This window comes from Hippocampus bargibanti, linkage group LG06, assembly GCF_051943395.1.
Source record: "Hippocampus bargibanti isolate YZ-2025 linkage group LG06, ASM5194339v1, whole genome shotgun sequence".
Taxonomy (NCBI): domain Eukaryota; kingdom Metazoa; phylum Chordata; class Actinopteri; order Syngnathiformes; family Syngnathidae; genus Hippocampus; species Hippocampus bargibanti.
Genome location: NC_142739.1, coordinates 14,917,831 through 14,941,000, shown reverse-complemented (window position 1 = coordinate 14,941,000; position 23,170 = coordinate 14,917,831). Strand labels below are relative to the sequence as shown.

The window sequence follows — 23,170 nt, the reverse complement described above, 5'->3', positions numbered from 1 at the left end:
GGAGGAAAAGCCCCTACACGGGATGTACCACCGAACCATAGCAGAAGTGGCTGATCTCAAGAAGTCCTATCAGTGGCTAGAGAGGGCTGGCCTAAAGGACAGCACAGAGGAACTCATCCTGGCTGCCCAAGAGCAGGCCCTGAACACCAGAGCCATAGAGGCAGGGATATACCACACCAGACAAGACCCAAGGTGTAGGTTGTGCAAAGAGGCACCTGAGACAATCCAACACGTAACTGCAGGGTGTAAGATGCTGGCAGGGAAAGCCTACATGGAGCGCCATAACCAGGTGGCTGGCATAGTCTACCGAAACATCTGTGCGGAGTATGGACTGGAAACCCCAAGGTCAAAATGGGAACACCTCCCAAGGTGGTGGAGAATGACCGAGCAAAAATCCTGTGGGACTTCCAGATACAGACTGACAAGATGGTAATGGCCAACCAACCAGATATCGTGGTCATAGATAAAGGGGAAAGGAAAGCCGTTGTCATGGATGTAGCGGTCCAGAGTGATGGGAACATCAGAAAGAAGGAACATGAGAAAATCGAGAAATACCAAGGGCTCAGAGAGGAGCTGGAGAGAGCCTGGAAGGTAAAGGTGACAGTCGTGCCTGTGGTGGTCGGAGCACTTGGGGCAGTGACCCCCAAACTCGACGAGTGGTTGCAACAGATCCCGGGAACAACATCGGATATCTCGGTCCAGAAAAGCGCAGTGCTGGGAACAGCACAGATACTGCGCAGAACCCTCAAGCTTCCTGGCCTCTGGTAGAGGACCCGAGCTGAAATGGGGACAGACACCACCCATGGTGGGTGAGACGAGGATTTTTTTTATATATATATATATATATATATATATATATATATATATATATATATATATATATATATATATATATATATATATATATATATATATATATGTGTGTGTGTGTGTGTGTGTGTGTGTGTGTGTGTGTGTGTGTGTGTGTGTGTGTGTGTGTGTGTGTGTGTGTGTGTGTATATATATAATTCTCACAGGTAGATCAGATCCTATGGGTCATTTCCCAGTTGGTCTGTTATTTATGATGTTTGTCATAGTGATTATTTCATTAAGGATATGTCAAAAGCATTGGCAATGGTCTGCTCTCTGGTATGATGAAAAGGCAATAGCTCAACAAAGATAAAGTTTGTGTTTAACCCTGAATAGGTTTTGGAGATACAAGGATTCTGCTTGAGGCTAATATCATAATAGTAAATGTTCTTGTCCCAAATATGTATATTTTTCTTTTGTCTGTGGAAATACAGAACACTAATTCAAAAGGTATCCATAATTGTATTCCCTGCACCCAGTTATACATCGTGATAGTTGCAAAGTGATGCTGCGGGACCATGTAGTATGCAAAGGCAGACTGATGGGGCGGGGCTTGGATACAAACAACACCTACTACTCGTTCTCATTGGTTCTCAATGACATCATTAAGTGGGGTTGCAAAAAGAATGAAAGGAGATTGAGACTCTCTTCCTTCAAACTCTTTCAAGCTAGAATTATTAGCTCAAGTAATAATAATAATAATAATAATAATAATAATAATAATAATAATAATAATAATAATAATAATAATAATAATAATAATATCGATGAGAAGGTTTCTTCAGCCGTCATCTGTACAAAAGTGAAGGTTTCGGACGTTTCGCCTCCTATCCAAGAGGCTTCGTCAGCGAACTAAAGTCTGACTGGTCGTATTGTATGAGCCTGCTTAGGCAAAACAGGTTAGGCAACTTTCGTAATGCTGATGAGGGTCGTTATGCTGATGAGGTGATACCGGTGGGAGTGGGAGTAATAGGCCAGTCGTTAGTCAGGAATGTAGGAACAATCAGTGGGGCCACAGGGAGGGGTCCTCTGCCCCCCCAACCTGAGAGTAGGGACCTATCATAGCTGTGTCCGGCGCCACCATGTCTGGACATTAGGGATATATAAATAGGGCCGATACGACCAGTCAGACTTTAGTTCGCTGACGAAGCCTCTTGGATAGGAGGCGAAACGTCCGAAACCTTCACTTTTGTACAGATGACGGCTGAAGAAACCTTCTCATCGATGGACCACTCCTGTACGACTGAGAGCTTACACAGACGAAATAATAATAATAATAATAATAATTGAACCACTGGCATCTTTTTGCTAGTACATCCATGCTTGCCTGAATTGACTTGAACCTTGAAAATAATGCAAATAAATGATGTGTAGTCTCACCTGACGTCCAAAGAAATTTGTTTGGAACTCAATGAAGAAGTGGGAAAAAAGCTCAAGTGGCACTCAAGAAAGTTGTATGTAATGCTTCAAATATTGCCCAATTAAACGAGTATATAGAACAATTGCATTTTAGTTTTGTATGACGATAATAGAGTATATAGTATGAGCATTATGGCTTCCATCAAGAACCGAAACACAACTCATTGACATATTTGGCCAAAAAAAGAATATTTAAACCGTTGTACCATTGCCTGACACTTCATAATACAGTCACCTGTCAACATGAGTAAAGAAAGCTTGTTTTTCACACAGTAATGCCAAGCAAATTTTTATATCCATTTGAACTTCACTGGTGGCAATGATTTTTCGAGATGTTCTCAGACTGACAAAGACAACGCAATGTAAAAGTTGTTGAAAGAGTATGAAGAAGGGCCACTTACTTTATGATGGAGGATCAAAATTCAATACTATGCCATCCGGTGGAGTATTTAATCTCCAAAGTATATCCAGGTCTTTAAATTTCCAAGTATGACTCGCCTCAAGGCAAAGCTGGGGTTAAAATCTGGAGTCCTCATCTTCTTCCAAAATAAAAGTGTGCTGCCTCTTAATCCTCAAAGCCTCTTCATAGATGACTCTGGAGTTCCTCCATCTGTCTCCCCAACAGTTGAGCATGTAGCTTTTGAGTTTCAGGTTCCAGCTAAAATCGAGAACGACATGGCAGCGGAAAAAAGTTACAAAAAATACAGGCAGTAAAGAAAGAAAAGACAGGTAGCAAAATTAAAAAAAATAAACAACTTAAAGTGGTCAATTTGTGGTTAATTAAAAAGAGAGAACAAATGATTCATAAATACACCACACTAGTTTCCATAATACGTCACCAGTAAACAATTTAAACGTTTCACATTTGTCAAGATATCCAAGTAAACTAGTGTATGCTTTGAGATCCTGAGGCTTCGTTTGTTTCATGTGCCCAAATGTAAGTAAAATGTATTCTAAGTATAAAGATCAAAACAAAATAATTAAAACTCATTGAAAATCATTTCTCACTTTTCAAAAAAAAAGTTTTTTTCTCTGTGGATTTATGCATCTTTAAGTTTGCTTTGTATTGATTGAGAACAAAGGAATCATTACTGTACCAAAGAAGCTGCTCAGACTTTTACCTGTTGATCTGTTTCCAGGAAACAAAAGGGAAGTTTTCAACTAAAATACAACTTCCGAATCACTTAGACGAAAACCTTAACAGGCCAGTATATTTTAAACGAATTAGTAATTCATGCAAAAGCTTCTTCTTTTCTTACTGACTTTCCACCTGATTACGTTGTTCCAACTTCCCATTGTGCATACGGGACCCTTGCGGCAGTGCACACATGAAACATTATAAGAACATGCTATTTGCATGATAGAAAGTAAATACAAACAATAAATATAAATATTCTCTCCTCCTCGCGCACACGCAGCAATGTCGCATTTGCTGTAAACTTCTGATAGACGGGCAGCTGCTTTGTCTTGAGTCGCAACATCCCAAAGGAATAAAATAAGGCACCGAAACAAACTCGGCCTCGCTTCCATTAAAGTTTACAATCGTTAATTGAAATAGACATACTGTACTGTGAGCATGATGACGTCCTTCAAGTTGTGTCCAAGAAGCTCGAGACAGAGCATCAGACAAAGGAAAAGAGGCACCGCTCCTTTCTCTGTCTCTCTTTCTCTTTCTCTTCTCTCTCACTCGCTCTCTCTCTCTCCCTTTCTCTCTCGTTCTCTCTCTCTATCTCTCTCTCTCTCTCTCGCCATCCCGACTGCCACTGTCTATGTCGCTCTACCTTTGCTGCTTTGTGCTGAAGTTTGAGCGCTGACGCACTAATAAGAGCGGCAACTTTTACTGGACGAGAACTCACAAAACCACGCCTGGAGCGCGCGCATACGCAAATATTCCTCTGCGGTACAATTTACCTGAAGGTGCTCTTTTTCCTGCGTATGGGTGTTAAAAACAAAATAAAATTTGTTCGGACACATGCAGCTTTGTGTTGTAAGTTCCCCCCTTTGTCTACACGTGTGATAGATGGATGGGGCTCGGTTTGGCCGCGCCTAGATCATTGCACTCTCCAAATGGAGTCCCGCCCTCCCCGAGTCAAACTATGCACTTCAAAATACAGAATCTGCTATACAAACAATGTACATTGTGGTTATCATCTCTACGGAAGAGGATTAGAGCCACTGAAGAAAAAAAATATGGTATGGATTCTGACTTTAATCTCAGAATTCTGACTTTAAAGTCAGAATTCTGACTTTAATCTCAGAATTCAGAATTCTGAGATTAAAGTCAGATTTCTGACTTTGTGACGTTAGTGGAGCTATTCATTTTTGGCCCCGTCAGCGTGTAAATGTGGCTCGGAAGAAAGGACATACAGTAATGGTGTGGCTCGGAAGAAAGGACATACAGTAATGTCGTCACCTATCGACTTTTTGCGTGGCCGAGGAGTGTCGGAAGACATCCTTTCTCTTTTGGAGGAGCACGGGGTGGGTAAACAGTGCGTTCTGTTTGTTTCATTTAATGGCCATTGTGTCCATAGTTAACCTGCTCCGCGGCGCTGATAGCTCTGTTACTAGTCTGAACACTGGAGTATTGAGAGATGTTCTCACATACTTCTGGCAAGAATTCTATGGCCGATGCACCCTTGGTACAACAATTAAAGTACCATTTATTCACTATGATTTTCCAGCAGAAAAGTGGAAAGCAGAGAATCCTTGTGAAGGGTTACCAAGATTGTTGCTATTTCTTACCTTGAGGAGGTGCTTTTCAACTCGGTCTACAGTGATCTAAAAGCACATTTTCTGCCGTTTGTGAGCAGCCAGGAGCGTGAAGTTTTGATGGAAGCAATGAAGGACTTTTCAGAAGTGGACCTAGACGATCTTGTGGAAGTCCTTGACAACTACGGCTGTGGAAAAAGAATCTCTGCTGAAATTGTTCCCAATATACTGCGAGAAATAGCACACAAAGAGCTGATCCAAAAGCCCATGTTTGTGATTGACTGCTGGAGGGAGGTTATGCTCCACCGTGTCCTGATCACTCCAGAAGAACTGAAGAAGTTGTGCTCAGACTTGCAACATACCTCAAAAAAGGTCTGCCAACTGATGAAATTTACAACTGATTTAACCCCAAAGCAGAAGGAAGTGGCAAATCATCTGAAAAGGTTCATTAGAGAATTGGATGAATTCATGCTTCAGAAGTTTCTCCGTTTTTGTACTGGATCTGATCTTGTTGTAACCAACGCCATTCTTGTGGAGTTTCAGGAAATGACAGAGTTTAGTAGAAGGCCGGTGGGGCACACATGGAAATGTTCTGCATATTGCTGACAGCTATGATAATTTCCCAGATTTCCTATCTGAATTAAACGCCGTTCTTGAAAGCAGTATCTGGGTGATTGACATTGTGTAGCTTTTTAATACCAAGAAACTGTGACTAAGCCATCGTAGGTTGCATCAGCACTACATTGTTTTTACACTACATTACAGTATATTGTTTTGTGTCATCAATACGTTTGTTGAAACTTTTTGCTGTTTTATGATTTGTATACAAATCACTTGCATTTGGTGTTATATTACTGTAATAGTTCTGTGGACTTTTTTCACACAAAAAGGCCTAAGAAGTTATATGCATAACTATCAGATGGTTGTTCCAACAGTGTTGCCGTGTTATTTAGGTGCATGTTTCTTTTATTCAAAATAAAATATATCATTGCATTAAATTTTTGACTCCACATGAATGTTCAAAGTTATTATCCTTGTGTGCAAAGGTGGTTTAATAACATTTTACATGTATTTTCTAATGGCTTTCTAATTCTCACATCGACGTCACAATCCAGAGGTGCAAGGTTTGAATCTGGTTCTGACCTGTTTGGAGTCTCCAGCTACTCCAGATGCGCCAATATTTCACTAACATGCGTGGCAGGTTAATGGAACACACTAAATTGTCCTTGTCATTGTGAGCACTGGTGGTTGTTTGTCTGTGCGTTGCGCTTGGCTGGCAACTGGTTCAGGGTGTCCCCTGCCTACTGCCCAATGACTGCTGGGATAGGCTCAACAGCACACCTCGTGACCCTTGAGGATAAGCAGATCAGAAAATGGATGGAGAGTTTTTATGTCACGATTAAGACATCCATCCACTTGTGATCTAGTCACCCGCACAAGGGTCACATGGGATGCTGGAGGCATTGCAAAGTTGTTTTAAATAATGTCTGTACTTCCAACCAACCACTGAATGCCATTGAGAGGAGTCGAAAAAAAACAACTCGTTTGCGGAGTAAATTTTAAGCTTCATTTTCACATCAGTACAAAGTCCAAAGATTGCATCAGTAGACATGTTAAATATACTTCAGTAATTTCTCTCTCAACTTAACATACAAGTCACTCGCATTCAATGGATCTGATGGTGCGTGCCATTCATTTTCCTCCAGCAGCAGGCAACACAGTTCAAATACAGTTTTATCACATGGAAAATCGCCCTTTGTCGTGCACTCTTCCATACATGCAGTGATCTCTTCCGTTCCAACAGGTTTTAATTGATCCTCCGCACTGTGCATCGCAGGAAATAAATTCATGATCACTGGTCGACCCGAAGCTGTCTCTTTGTGCAATCTTCGTCTTATTTTGTGTGAGTTCCACGTGTTGACAACTTCATCCAGCTCATCCGGAACAAAAAGCAGCATTTTTTCAATATGATATTTTCACCATTCATCAAATAAAAAAAAAGTTATTCATGATAAAAAACATTAAAACAAAAACATTATTTGACCTGACCTGCACAAGATTAAGAACCCAGAACCGGATAAGACTCTTATCCAGAAAATCTCCTGTAAAGTGGCCATCATCCCGAAGAGTTTAAAATAAATTACCGTATTTTCACGACTATAAGGCGCATATAAACGTCTCAGATTTTTTTCAAAATGTGCGGTGCGCCCTGTAGTGCGGACGTATTAGAGACCACCATGAGGAGGATGTGGGAGAGAACATGTGGGGGGGATGTGGGGTGTGGTTTGTGTATAAACAAACAGGTATGTGCTTTATGCAGAACATTGCTGTTTTAACTACCCTGAAAATGGCACAGAGATATGGTTATGAAGCTCAGTTTAAACTGAAGGCTATCAGTTACGCCGAACAACATGTGAATGGAGCGGCCATGACATAATACGCGGACATAAGGCAAGGTGGCCGGAGTTGGAGGAAAGATTCGAGCAATGGATCTGCGAGTTAAGAGCGAGCATAAGGAGCGTTTCGACTGTCACCATCCCACTCAGAGCAGTAACGCTAGCGGAGGAAATGAAAATTGAACATTTCCAAGGAGGTCCGTCTTGGTGCTGGCGTTTTATGAAACTGCGATTTTTCCATGCGGACCGGGACTACTGTAGCGACGGCCGGCGAATTATTCTGAAAAGCTGGCGAAAAGGCTGCCATGCTAACGGAGAGAAACTCCCGCGATTGTGATTTTTTTAAAAGAAAGACTTTGCCTAAAGAGACATTTCCAGCAGGCGTCATTCTTAAGGCAAACAAAAAGGGCTGGATGTTTGGCCGCGCCACAGTTTGCCAATGGATTGTGGATGTTTGGGCTAACGTGTCTGCTAGCACGGTGGTTTGAGCTTTCGGAAAAGTCGGTACCGGTAATGTGCTCCTTTTTACCATGCCGACGCATATTGAGTGATGATTACAAAATGTTATTCCTTTGTAATTAATAAATAAAGCACTACCAAACTCAGTTTTGCTCCCGATCTGTTTTTTTAAATACGCATATTTGTATGCCTGTGTGTTGTTGTGAGGCGGACGTACGTATGGCACTAGAGGATATGTACCGGTATATAAAACTTGCGTCCTTTCATCCGGTGCGCCCAATGTGTGTGTTAAATACAGAAATGGCACACATAAATGAGACTGCGCCTTTTCACACGGTGCGCCGTTTGGTCATGAAAATACGGTAACCCAAAATTCTACACTGTTTGCGAAGGATGGACCACCACCCTTCAGTGCGCTTATTGGCTGTACTTCTTCCATAAAGGAAACTTTTCTCCGGAGCAAAATTGTCTGAGTGGTTCCGACGCAAAAACTTGCATCTGTTCGACACAACCGTTTTCTGTGCCCCTGTCAGCACGGATCCTCTCTGGACATCCAACGACACGTGAAACTGTTTTTTTGCAACCACCTTAGGGTCACTATTTGTGGTATAGGCTTCCGCCCATATACCGACTAAACCCATCAATACAGCCATGAATGCCAATCCCATAGGGTTTTAATTTGTCATAGCCATCCAGTTGCCAAAGAGCATTTGGCCCTCTACAATTGTACTGCCGCCGTTTTAGGCGTCGTGCTCTTCTTCTGCAATTGGCGGAAAGCGCAATTTTGATTGGATGTCACTGATCTAGGTTGGCCGAAAGCGCCATTTTGATTGGATGATAGTGGCCGTCATGATGAAACAGGTAAACGCCCCTTTAAATGAGCCCAACTAGTGCACTTCAGCGTTAATGCACCGGAGCATTAGAGGAGAGAAACTGTTCGGATTCTAATTTGCAATGATACAATACCATCGATGAAACAGTCGAATGTCAGTGACATTTTAACAAGCCCCGTGTTAACGTTAGCATCAACATACTTCTGCGAGAAGTAGATTGCAGATAGCAAGTGTGGAAGCTTATGAGCCGTGTGCAGGCTAGCTAGCAGTAACTTCGCCTCCTGACCGGCAAGTTGAATTTCATTCCGATAGTTTGCCTGGATTTTTACCAATCACGAGGAACGGAAAACCATTCATGTTAACGGTGAGTACCATCACAAAGTTATTTTAAATAATAAATTCTGATATTTTGTTGAAAAGTGGCGGCGCGTGTGTGTGTGTTTGTGTGTGCGTGTGCGCGCACGCGAGTGTTTGTATGTGCGCGCGCGTGCGTGTGGCTCTCACTGAAAAACATTTCTAAATATTTTACTTTTATAGCTCTCTTAGTCAAAAAGCTTCCCGACCCCTGCCTTAATGGCTATTTGGAATGGGACTACAGTGTGCAGCAAATTTCAAACAGCTTCATTATGCGAATTGACGCTGAAGACAATACTGTAGAGTATGCACACAATGGAATGGGAAAACTATTTTGGATTTCTGTTTATTGTGTTTCGTCATCAACCATGATCTGCTACGAAGAGTGAAATTTATTGTGTTTTAAACTCATACCCAAGAGCAACCTGTCAAATATAATAGCGACAGTATTATTTTTTTATCTTTTTTTTCTTGGGTCAGTAGTGAATGTCAAATGTAAGGATCCACAACATTTGCTCGACTTGCAATATCTCTTAATCACTAACATAACATAGTTATATAAATCTACACCTGCACACACAATAACGCTCAGTTTTGCCTAAAACTATCCATGAGGTATTTGTGTGATTCCATGTAATTTGTAGTGGTGTAAAAACTCCTGGTAGGCTGTGCTGCATTATTTCGCCACACATGACACACAAAATGTGTTTCGTTCTGCAGAGCTACTACTGTACTACTGTTTACTGCAGCTTCTAATCACAAGCTCACATGCCATTACATGATCACAAAATCATCAGGTATGTCCTCAAACTGTGCCCGGTATTGCTTCTTAGCATACTTCTATTAAAGTTTCAATTGTGCGTGAAAGTAGGCATGAAATGGGATAATTGCATGAAGCAGTCCTCGAGAGGCAGGGCCTGATTTTCAGAGACAAGTCCTTGTGCTTGGCGTTGAGACCACTGTGCACTCACTGGGTGTTCCCGGACACAGCTGCCGTGCCCCCAATGCACCTGACAATTTGGTCACAGAAAGGCGGCTCCACTCAGCGTAAAAACTATCTCAATTTTCATGCCGCTATAATCCTGAATTTGGTAGACCGCACCATGTCTCACTTGTGATTCTGGCAAATCAAGGACATTTGCTGTGACATTCCTCCAAGCGCACCTGCCAATTTGATGAGGAAAAAGGGGCTCAACTTTTTGACTACTTCAGACCAAGTCTAAAAGGCGCCTCAAATAATCTAACGTGATTTTGGTGTATTAGGTCGAAAAATAGGCAGACAATGTTTGTGTGTAATGGATGTTATCTTATTTTATAAATACTATGACAATAAAGTGAGAAAATTCCTCTGAAACATTGTAAAACTATATTCATTGAACAAATGATACCCATTATGATCTTAAAAAAACTTTAAATAGCACCCATTGAGCGAGCGTCAACATTGAGGGTGGGATTGGTCACATAGATGCACAATCGGGGTTGCAAGGCAGTATGCAATTCCCCACGACTCATGCATGGCTGTCTGCAAAATTACTTTCACCACAAACCCCCCCAAAACCTCAAATATTAGGGAAGGAAAACGAAAACGTTGGATAGACTTCATACATATCTAGACACGTGTGTGATGGTACAGGTGGCCAACAGTAAGCTCTGTACTTCGGTTTTTGGGCCTCACTTTGACACATTTTCGATAATGTACATTTCTGAATTACTTTGTCCCAAAATATAAAAAAGTACCGGTATCTTATTGTTTATTGTCTTTATGAAAATAAAATAAAATACAAATCTCTTATAATACCATTTTTATTTGGGATTTTGTGTTGTATGGAATAATATAGCTGTGACTTAAATACTATAATTTTGATCACCGAGTTGCCTCTTATTCCTTGACTAAACATGTGTGACAAGATAGTAATATAGCATATAAGGTGCACTGGACAATAATGCGCAATGGAGTTGGTAGTTGCTGACAGTAGTTGCGAGACCTTTTGTGGATCAACATTACTTCACATATAAGGCGCATCTGCATACAAGGCGCATCTGCATATAAGGCGCAGGGCCATCGTTTGAAGAAAATCAAGGTTTTTGGGTGTGCCTTATACTCCGGAAAATATGGTATTTATTAGGAATTCAAAAGCCAAAAACATAAACAAAACCAACACTTGTTTGGCAAATTAAAACATGCTAAATCCACTCCTAGACAATGGATGCACCCTCTGTATAGGATGTCCAGTAAGCATTATAACATTGGAAGAAGACTGCAGAAATTTGGTCATATCATTTGGGTTTCCTTTCAAATGTAAGTCGTATATCTCTAGAAACCGGTGATAATGGTCATCAAATTGCATGTTTCCCACATTTTGTGGATGCAATATCAACAGTAGCAATTCATTCAGCATCTCTCTTTTAAAAACCTTCTATAGCGTGAGGTTATATGGGATAAACTAAATATTTTGACACTCCTCTGTTCTTTGCCATTCCTCATTGTTAACAAGAGTGATGTGAAATCTGTAGATTCGCAAACTAATCCACAGACTTGCCTCTATTCAAGGGTGGTCATTCACCCCAGCCCCCACCCACAATCCTTACCTCCAACAGTGCACCCCCCCCCCCCCCCCCCACACACACACACACACGCACGCACATTGGTCGACTTTCCTCTTTTGGAGAAATTGGGGTGGGAATCAAACTCACTTACATCATATTTTCAACAACTGGGAAGAGGTGTGGATTAGAGGTTTGTCCACACAAACAAACCTTTCATTTCATTCATTTTATTGCTAGAAAATCTGAAAATGTATAGGTGGTACTTACATATAAAATTTAATATGCAAAAATGTGATTATTTCTGGACAGTTTATAGATCTGCAGCTTTATCAGGAGAAATACTGCAAACAGGGCGAAACACATTCAGTCTGCAAAAAAACTGAAATAAGAAGGAGAGAAATACTGATTCCACCACTGCTTCGCCCCCCTGGGAAGAGTGCTGAGCAGATAGGTCGACACAAAAATACAGTCATGGCTCTCCTTACCCACCCACCAGCACAGCTCTTATCCCCCCTGCTGTGGTTTTACTGGACCACTGACTCCTGCAGAGAGACTGTTCCACTCCACTCTGTTGTTCCACAGCTCATGCTTGCCTCTTTCTCACTGAGGAGTCAGCTGAGCAATGCATGAGCCATGCATAAGCCTGCACACTGAACAGGCTCCATACAGCTTGGAAGAGCTTAACCCATTCATAGAGGTGCCAGTGATCTTTGGAAATGTACAAGATTATATGGCAAACTGCAGATATCATTATTTGCATGCATGGCACGTGATGATGTTCATCATGGGGGATTGATAAATAAAGTAGTATACCACAGCTAACACAAAATGACTGCTGAAAAATAGGTGAAAATATTTAGATTCACTGCAGAGTCAGTAATTACACTCAACCGTGCACTGTTGGAATAAAATAGATACATCAGTAAATTGCTGTGATGCCGCAAGGGGTTATACAGTTTCTGGGGAGGGGGAAAAACAGTTGCAGATTCATCAAGTTATGCCGTAACCAAGCAGCCCAAGCAGAAGTATCTTGTGCATGATTTGAAAATGCTACAATGAATCAGCTTTTTGTAACTATGTAATTACCGGTAAATATGTTCCTTTGCTCCTGTGCAATAGGGAGAAATATTCCAGCAATTCCACACAAGATGACAAAATACAATTCAGTGATGACACAATACGAGGAAGTGACCATGACAGCTCTGAACTGTAAACAAAATGTTTACCATTTGTACTATAATACACAAACACAATCGATTAAAACTTGATGCATGCTCATTTAAATCACTATTGCTGACCGAAGGCCATGACCCACAACGAAAAACAAATCTGCACCCCATAAATCATTCACAGGGGAGGCAGACAACGTGTGTCTGCTCTCGCTGTGGGGATATCCTTGTACTGTCATTCATTTTATGCAATTGAACTTTAGTCATCACACAGACGCACACGCACTCACAGACACACACACACAGAATACACACACAAACACACGTACACACACACACGCACCACCAGATATTCACAGACCGAGGCAGGCAGACATGCTTGTCAGTGTGCTGAAGGGCCCTTGGCTGACTGCTGCTAAACCAGCCCTTCCCCCACAATAAAGATCTGTCTGGGAGAGGGGGAAGGGACATCATGACTGTCTGAACATCAGACAGCCAGCATACAGCATAATGTGCTGGATGGAATCTCTTCAAATAACAAAGTCCCAATCTGAAATGAAAATGGCCATGAGATAACTGATGTTGTCAGTTAAAATTAAACCCCTCACACACACTGTAACTCTGGTTTCATAATCACTCAAACTAACAGCACAAAGTTGGATACAAATGCCTTCAAACATGCAACCAAAATGGTTGCAATTGGTATTTACTGAACGCTATGTGTGTGTTTCAGTTCTTTTTGTTTCTGGTTTGTATGTGTGCCTGAAAAGTCTGAGCTTTTCAGGGCTGATATACAATGAGTTGAGACAGTACATGTCAGCCTTATCAGCAGATGCCACCGTGTGCATCACGTTCTATTTGGGCACCACGGAAAAATGTTAGTCTATGCATTCATTTTGAATACATTATGACGTGAATGACACACACAATCAGGAACACAAACCCCGTATCTGACGCAATGTATTTAAAGTGCAGATTTATGTGACGTTGCCGATGTCAATCTGTATGCTAACCTCACTGCATAAGATACTTAATGTTAACATCCGTACTGGAGCAATTTTTATGTGAGCTATTAAGTTTTTTGTTCATTGGTGTTTAAGTTACTCTAAATTAACCTTTAAAGTCAAAAGTAATTGAGGAGTCTTTGGAGTTGAGATTAAAAAACAACGTTCTACATCTAGTGTTTACATTTGCTATGGTATACATGCTTTGCATGTATACCATAGCTTTGATGCTATTGTCTCTTTTGATGCACACAATATACAGTAAAGAATCACACCACATTAATCACTATTGATTACGGTATATGAGACTCACTGAATACTTTCGTCAGATGTATCTGCAATTAATTACAGTACTTTTGCATCAAAAACATACATGCTGTAGGTAAGAAGTCAAAGTGACATTTTGTCAGGAGTTTTATGTAATCCACTGATTGCCAAATAGAGGCTAATTGACCAAAAAAATGCATTTCAATGTGGATTAAATAATTTGCTGTCAGAAATGTAGACTTTGTAGGTTAATTTTAATCGGGTTAAGAGTCCATTGTCATTAATTGGGGAAATGTAGTGGTGATAGGTGTAAAATTTTACATTTGTAATTGGGGGGGGGGGGACAAAACAGTCCCAATAACAGCTGGATAAAGTGAAGGTGGAATATCACAACGGCAAGACGCTGCAAGAAATAAAAAATAAAAGGTTCAAGAATCAAGAAAGTATCACAGAGTTTCAGTTCCAGCTGATATTTATTTCCTTCCTTGAAAAAGTTCTGTACACAAGTTGATATCAGTAATCTGACAGGCAGTGAACAAACACAATTTAGCTGGCATGAGTGTTCCTCCCTTTCTCTGAGTCTCAAAAAAGGTGGCTGTTTTGTTTATGGCATGATTAGAGACAATACATGATAATTCTACACAGCATATTGCACAGGATGGATGAAAATAACGTTAATATACGTAAAAATGATTTCATTTATATATATTTATTTATAAAAGTCCTGAACTGACCATCTTAAAAGTAAAGATGTAGAATAGATAGATCGTTCAAGACTGTGCCTGTCCTTGATGGCAACAACATACATAAACACACAATCTTTTTGCTTTATGATCCAGACAAATATACAAAGATTAGGTTGAATTTTACCTCATTTTTTCCATTTTTTTCTGAAAAACACAACAGCTAGGTAACCTGAATCCGAAATACAAATGCTATTCACCATGCCATAAACATACTAAACAATTATCTATTAGTAGCCAACAAGTAGAAAAGATTATATATTCAAATACAATGAGAAACGCAGTACAGGTAGTTGTTGCGGAACTCAAATCAGAAATTTGAATATGCTTGATCTTGATTTTTGTTTGCTGTCTAAAAAGAAAGCCGATTGAATCCAGTGGCTGGTGGTTGAGTTTGACATCAATTCATGAAAACATCAAGAAATACATCAGTTTTAAAGCTACTACCTCCTCATGTGTTGTTGTAGGCAATATCAGAAAGACAGTTAAATAAAAAGGAGTGGCTGCTTCAGAGACCGACTGTTAGAACCACATGCTCCACAGGAATAGCTTCTGGCAATAGTCAGTTCATGTGTCTTCAAGAAGCCTGTAGACTGGCACTGTCAACAGTAAAAGGTAGTCTGCCACAGAGGCTGGTGCTGCATTCAAGGGCTATTTGGAAATTGAACATTCCATCTGTTATGCTCCTGCATTGTTTAACATTATAGGTCTAAGATAACAGTACGACATTCGTTAAAAAACACACAGACATAAAAAAAAGTCTTGCTCAAGGTTCTGTGATAAAATTGCTCAAATTAACTTTCAATAACAGTCCCATTACTGGTAACAGTGAAACGGTGAAAAAAGCCAAAGATTGCTTAGCCAAAATCAACATTGACCACCACATTGTATTATGGTATGTTTTACTGGTTACAAGTGGAATGAAAATTGAGCAATTAAAAAAGAGCTTTCGAATAGACCTTAAATGCAGCATGGAAACCAGCCATCTGAGGTTTCAACATCAGGAAATTGTCGCTCAATTACTAGGTTCCGATAATCGATTGTTGATCCTTTCTTCTATATATAGATTTGTACAAAAATACACTGAGAAAATAATCAAACAGCTTCCTATATTTTAAGTGACCAAATGTGTGCACAGTAAATATATGTAGGTATTTAAAAAAAGTTGTGTTTTTAAAACTCTAGCCCTTCGCCTGAGAAGAAAACATGACATAACAAATCATACAAATCATTGTGTGAGAAAGCAAAAACAGGACGAAACGAAATAAAGACAAAACTGCTTGCCCCAGTATATAAATACAACATCCCATATAAAATGGCATCTGAAAACATGTACAAAACAAAGCTCTGTGGGTGGGGAAAAAAAGGATTTTTCAATAAAATATTATCTGAAATGATAATTTTGGTCCTGAATAGTAAAGAACATGTGTATAAAGTTCGGCACTGATTTGCAGTTGCGTTTGAATCCTGAAGTTTGAAATATTAAAACAGCTGGTGATCATTTCAGTGTCATGGTATCCCTCAAAATGTGTTTTTAAGAGAAACTCAGGTGAGGCTATCTATACCTTTAACTAACCATAATACTGTACTATTTGTCACTGCTTGACAGTCTCATATGTCAGCACAACATAGGAACAAAGAAAGCTATCATGCTTACACGCGTTTTTTTGTTTTGTTTTTGTTGTTTTTTTTCTTTTGAGAAGATATCAAACGTGGGGGGGCAACCCACCTTGGTTTCATACAAAAATCCCTCTGTGGCCACACGTGAGTAAAAATGTCGCACGGCAATACAGTTATGTTCCTTTTATGTGGTGAAACTCACTTGGCAAATCGGTAAAAAGTTGTGAAATGTCCCTTTAAAAAATGATCACCAACAACATTGATTAAGTGAACGGCGGACCGCATAACGTGCAAATCAATCACAGTAAAGTTATTCAGGTCAGCCAGTTCACCGCCGTGTCTTTTCTCAAACAGGAAACCGAAACCAGTGTTGCGATTCTGCCCTTTTCGCTAGTTTTGCACCGCTTCACTTCTGCCTATTCCACAATCCTCCACAGTCCGCACATTCAAAGCGAAGCCCTTTTTGGCTTTAAAGGTTAAGCTTTCGAAGCACTTGCAGACGAGAAGAGAAGCCACGGCGCTAGTTTTCAACGGATACTAACTGGTCTGGATGTTCAGAGAAAAAAAACGGGAGTAGTCCACCGACTCGTTTCCGGCACCCGGTGCTCAGTTTGTGGTCGTCGGTTGTGCTCATTGTGGTCTCAGTATGTGAACACGAGGTTAGAAATGGTGGACTCCAGCCAATCCCCGGAAATCATTTCGCTGACTTCGGGCGTACAGTAGTCGGGGAACTCAAAATGGGAGCCACCTGAGCCGGACTCAAAGTTCAAATCCAAGTCCCTGTCCAGAACCGAGGAGCCCAAGCTCCCCAGCGACATGCTGTCAAAGTTGGGGCTGGGGTTGAAATCGAGTAGGTCATCCTCGAACTCCTCGTCCTCCGAGGAGGAAGACGATGACGAGGAGGCGGAGCAGTGGGAGCCGGAGGGTGAAGGCGAGGAAGCCCGCCGACCGCTGTACGTTTTGCCGCCGTGACGCTCCGACGATCCTCCTGGAGACTCGCTCCCTTCTTCCCTGTCGTGTGACACGTCCTCGTACAAGCTGAGCGGGTCGCTGGAGTCCGCTGAGTTGCTCAGTGTAGGACTTGCCGGGACTGTGACTGACGACGCTGGACCGACGCTCAGCCCGCCCCCGTAGACGTGGTACACCCGCTTGGCCTTTTTGCCTTCCGGTACGCGCTTGGCTGCGGATGACGCCGACTTGGACTTGAACAGTGTGCTGTTGTTGCGGTTGTGATGGTGATGATGATGATGATGATGATCAAAAGGCTGCTCAGAGGCAAACTGTGTGACTTTGGTGCTACTGTTGTTCCCGAAAAGTGATTTGTGGGGTTTGCTGCTGGGAGATTTAAGTCTATTTTTCCTCGAAGATGAGGACGATTTAATGCTGGTGCTGATCGAGCTACTGTCGGCTTTTTCTCCCTTTTCCCCGGCACTTCCTGGCTTGGGAGCGCTCGATTTTACCTTCTTCCTGGGCCGGTACTTGTAATCAGGATAGTCCGCCATGTGCTTGAGTCTCAGCCGCTCCGCCTGCTGGATGAAGGGAATCTTGTCGCTATCTCTGAGGAGCTTCCATCGCTTCCCCAGCCGTTTCGAGATCTCGGCGTTGTGCATATCCGGAGACTGCTCCATAATCTTCCTCCTCTCAATCTGGGACCACACCATGAATGCGTTCATGGGTCTCTTAATGTGGCCGCTCGGAGTTTTACACCACGCCGGGTTGTCTCCCAGCTTGTCACCGGCGGTCGAAGAGGCTGTGGAGCATGGGGAGAGGGGCGAGTCAGCGGGGTCCAGATCCATGCTCGCCCCGGAGCTCGAGTCGCCGCTGAAGAAAGAGGAAAGCGCCTCCGCGGTGCTTTCTGCGTGGCTAATCTTTTGGACCATGCTGCCTTTTTTCCTGCACGCACTGTAACGCAAACTCAGCTCCTTTTTTCCAGTGTGCGAGCTGAGATAAAATAAAAAAGATAAAAAAGTCACTCCTGTGATGTGTATTATAAAATCAGTCCAGTTTACCCAAATACAAACTTCCAGACCTTTTTCTGTGTCTGCGTTCTCTCCCTTCCCTCTGTCTGGTAAAACTCAATTGAGCCGAGTGTGACCAGTTAAACAGTCGATGTGGCTGACACTGTGGCCCCTACTGCAAAAGGCTTCCAATACAGTTGTATATATATATATATTGTCGGCATAAGCTTGTGTCCCCTCTCCTAGAGACAAAAGCCAGACATGCTGATGATGGAAAGTAAAAAAAAAGGAACTTAGTGTGTAGAACACGGTCCACACTCCATCTGTACACTTAGAGCAGAGTTACAAGCAGCCCTCCAGTCTCGTCTCCCTTTGCATGCATTTATCCCTTCCTGAGATACAACAGTGATAAAAAATAAGCCAATGGGAGTCTGTCGCTATCCTGCCTCGACGCCAAACCGACGCCCATCTCGGCGCTGATTGGTCCAAAATGGAGTCTAATAATAATCAGCGCGTGCAATGAGCAGCCTCGTGTCTGACCTCATTCCAGACTACAAGAAGAAACTTCACATTTTTAAAGAGACACTGGTTTATGTTATCTCCCCTCCCCTCTTTTCCACCATGCCATGTGTATGTCATTAGCATACAGCCACCAGGGAAGTAAAGTATATTTTGCCATATGGAAAGTTTCAGAAGAGTTTGTACCAGTGGGTAAATGTGACTTAAAGAAAAATGCGCCGAGTTATATTAACTTTTTTTTTCATTCTGACGAGAGAGCACATAACATCACAAGGAGTCTCTGCAGGCAATACACTTCTACTGAGCCAGAGAAAAAATTAACATGTCCTACAAAAGAATATGCATATATTTTCATCGTTTGACTTCTTGGGAAATTTGTTATAGAAACACATAGTTAATCTATCAGAACGTTTACAATATGAAGAAACAATGTACTCTACATATTGTATTACTGTCGCTGCCGAAATGTGTGTATGAGTCTGTGTCTGAATGCGATCACATTGTTCAACATCTTGAGTAACAGAGCAGTTGAGCCTATCGAAATAATCTCTGACACCTCAAATGGTTGGACAGATTTGAAAAGCCTCTCGCCCTCTCTCTACTTTTCTCTCACTCACTCCCCTCCCCATGTCTATCTCTCTCTCTCTGTTGGGCGGTGCTTTGTAGAAACACAACAGACCAACCCACTGCAAGCACACGCTTGTCGGGGAGAAGAGACTGTATCTTGCCAATTGTACAATGAATGCTCACCCATTCAGCCAGTTTGCATGCTAAAACGCACACGTACGTGCACGCGCACACACGCACATTTCTGTACCAGAGGGAAAAAAATACTGTACTGTCTTGCCGTGGGGGGAATATTGACATGACTCTTGTCATGTCTCTATTGTTTTACTTGGTAAAAATACAAATAGCATGTAATCTAAATTGTTGTTACTGACCTCCATTGTGATTGCAATGAATTAAGGCAAACAAAAATATTTTAAAAGCCTTTAAAGCTACTGCTGCTGTGCTGTGTCTGGAAAGAAGCTGAAAACCATAACATGAGAAAGCATGTGGACATCCGCTGACATCCGCTAGATGGTGTCGCAGAGTCAGGCATTGCTCAGCTCGCCTTAGTCGGAGTCAGAGAATTAAGGCAAAAAAATCCGACCCTGTATTAACAATTTTTAAGGTTGTGCGTGTGCGTGTGCGCGCGCACGTGCATTGTGTGCGCGTGTATATTAGTGTGTGCGTGTGTTGTGTGGCGATGGTCAGTGTTACATAACGCCTCTGTACAATAACCATCCCACTGGACATTGGCATGTTTATGGAATTTAGTTTGGACTGGAAACGATTTTTGAACATTTTATTATTTTGATCCACTCTCATTTTGGGACCATTTAAAATTGACCGTGTGAGTGAATGTGGATTAAATCAATAATAATAATAATAATAATAATAATAATAATAATAATAATAATAATAATAATAATAATAATAATAATAATAATAATAATGTAATGATGATGAGCTGATGACCTTTCTCATCATCAAAATAAATTGAGAGAGATTAAATGAGGCAACCACACATTCTGTTTCAAGATGAGAATCAGAGGTGACTTAGACCACCAATGTGAAATTAGTATGGAAGTATAGTCACCAGTGTTGCTGGATGCATTTCAGTGCTTACAATTATACTCAATATGGTCTCAAATCTGCATTGCATCCAAGTAAAGTAATGGATAATTGGTCTCCAATTTGTGTGTTTATAGAGCATAACAGCAATGGAAATACGAATGTTAACTCATAAACTAACTCTGCTCCTGAATGCCATTTTAATAAGAGACTATGAGAAAATGAAAAGGTCTTTAGAAATGTTTTGATGGAGTGCTGGCATCATTGGCAGCCTTCAGGAAAGGTGCACCTAATGAAGTGGATCTATAAAAACCTAACGTAGGTTGTGCGTGTGTCATAAGTATTATAAGTACAGTATTAGTATTACATACTATTATTGTTCATTACAAATGTCCGTCTGCCTGTTCATTTCCTTCCTTCCTTCCTTCCTTCCTTTTTTCCTTCCTTCCTTCCTTCCTTCCTTCCTTCCTTCCTTCCTTCCTTCCTTCCTTCCTTCCTTCCTTCCTTCCTTCCTTCCTTCCTTCCATCCTTCCTTCCTTCCTTCCTTCCTTCCTTCCTTCCTTCCTTCCTTCCTTCCTTCCTTCCTTCCTTCCTTCCTTCCATCCATCCAGCTATCTGGCCCTCCACCCATCCATTCATCTGTTTATATGACATTCCATCCGACCATCAATCAGTCTGTCTGCCTGCCAATCACTCTGAACGAACACTCAATGCAACGTTTTTACCAGTTGCCCTGTTTTTTGTTCTACTCTACACTTTGCATCATATTTGAACATATTCTCCACCTGAAAGTCACAGTATTTTTACATACTTCTTGCCTCATACTCGGTATGAGCGCAATTAATTCTCGGGTAACAGAACCCTGCGATTAGTATGCCATGCATGCAGACACACACAAGTACAGACCCAAACACACACATATAGTAGAGCTAGAAAAAGTGAATGCTTTCCAACTTTCCTCTTGCTTTTTCAGTCACTCTCTTTGACTGCCATTGTTCTAGTGTGGTGCAGCTGCCACGCGAGTTGGAGTGGGTCGCGTGCCAACCCTAATCTCAACAGGTGTTCTTTTGGAAAACTCACACTACCCCTCACAACACCCTCCCACTTCTTTGTCATTCCTCATTCACCCCCACTCCCTCTCCTCCTCAGCAGCTGAATTTTCACCTCCCCCAATTTGGTTGTCATCACACTGTTTCAGAGGCTTTTTGTTTTTAAATAAGCTTGTTTTTAGTGAAGAAGGGTGGTTATTTAGTTATTATTTGCAGTTTTTATTATTATTTATTATTATTACGTCTGTGTAAGCTCTCAGTCGTACGGGAGTGGTCCATCGATGAGAAGGTTTCTTCAGCCGTCATCTGTACAAATTTGAAGGTTTCGGACGTTTCTTCTGAAGAAACCTTCTCATCGATGGACCACTCCTGTACGACTGAGAGCTTACACAGACGTATTGCTGCCAACTTTGGGAGAGACATCCTTCTGCTGGTACGTAACTTAGAAAAGGCCACCTTTAAATTAGCTGACTTAAAGAACCACCTCAGATTCAATCTTAGATGTAGACAGAGACGGTTAATTCCTAAATGCTTGAAGCAAGCACCCCTGGAACCCGGATACTTAGCCGATAAAATGCAACAAAATTATACTAGGAAAATACTATATTTGCGAATTAGGAGACTTAACATAGAGATAAAAAACAAACAGTCAGAAATAGAAACTTATTATCAGCGATTACAAACTAAACTTACCCACAAAATCTATCAGGAAGTGTGTGAATTTACTAAATCCGGATATATGAGGCACCACAACAAAACCAAAGAGAGACAAAAGGGTAAATTTTAAAAATTAGTTTTACTGAAACAATCCCAGCTACTGGTAAAGATGCGAAAAATTAGGAATGAGCAGATTTCAAGGGAGAATTGGATGAAAAATTTGTCAGACAGAGATCTTTCAGAGACAGAAAAGGCGGTACTAACCAAAGGTTTAAATTTCTCAGTGACTCCTAAAACAATACCTACAATAGATTACATCACAGCTACTGAATCGGCTATTAAAAATAACAAACTTTCGTATGCAGAGGCAGATGATCTACGCATTAAAATATCAGCCCTTCTCAGTAGTGCCAAACCACCTCCGTCCAACATAACATTAGAAGAAAGAAAGGCGTTAACTACTCTACAAAAAGACAAAAATATTACTATTTTGCCAGCAGACAAGGGCAGATGCACAGTGCTTCTCAACACATTGGATTATGAAGACGAAATAAATAGGTTAATCAGTGATTCTAACACTTATGAGCAACTAAAAAGGGACCCTTCCAATAGATATAAGAAAGAAATGATAGACTGTCTCCAAAAGTTAGAGAAAGGAAAACATATAGACAAACAGATGTATTTTAGATTATACCCGGGAGAGGCCACGCCATGTATCTATGGACTGCCAAAAATACATAAAGAAGGGTTCCCCCTCAGACCCATTGTTTGTAGCATTGACTCCTCTACATACAATGTCGCCAAATATTTAAAAACTATCTTAGCTCCGTTGGTTGGTAACACAGAATATCACTTAGAGAACACCACAGGGTTTGTAGAGAGGATCAAAGACCTCATATTGGAACCTGAGGAAACTTTGGCATCATACGATGTGACTTCTCTCTTTCCATCTGTCCCAACCCCAGCAGCAGTCTCAGTGGTGAGGACGAGACTGCTGGCGG

General features: G+C 41.3%; 1 protein-coding gene across 1 annotated transcript; it reads right to left on the bottom strand.

Annotated features, from left to right (window-relative positions):
• Positions 1 to 14,460: 14,460 nt before the first annotated feature.
• Positions 14,461 to 18,807, bottom strand: sox4b (SRY-box transcription factor 4b). Its single transcript, XM_088998908.1, has 2 exons — positions 18,399 to 18,807; positions 14,461 to 18,310 (listed from the first exon to the last, which is right to left on the bottom strand). The coding sequence occupies exon 2, from the start codon at positions 18,247 to 18,249 to the stop codon at positions 17,011 to 17,013; it is 1,239 nt and encodes a 412-aa protein (XP_088855034.1). The 5' UTR covers positions 18,250 to 18,310; positions 18,399 to 18,807; the 3' UTR covers positions 14,461 to 17,010.
• Positions 18,808 to 23,170: the final 4,363 nt, after the last annotated feature.

Bases quoted from the DNA above. Each gene is read 5' to 3' on its own strand.
- sox4b (XM_088998908.1), bottom strand. From the start codon at position 18,249: ATGGTCCAAAAGATTAGCCACGCAGAAAGCACCGCGGAGGCGCTTTCC.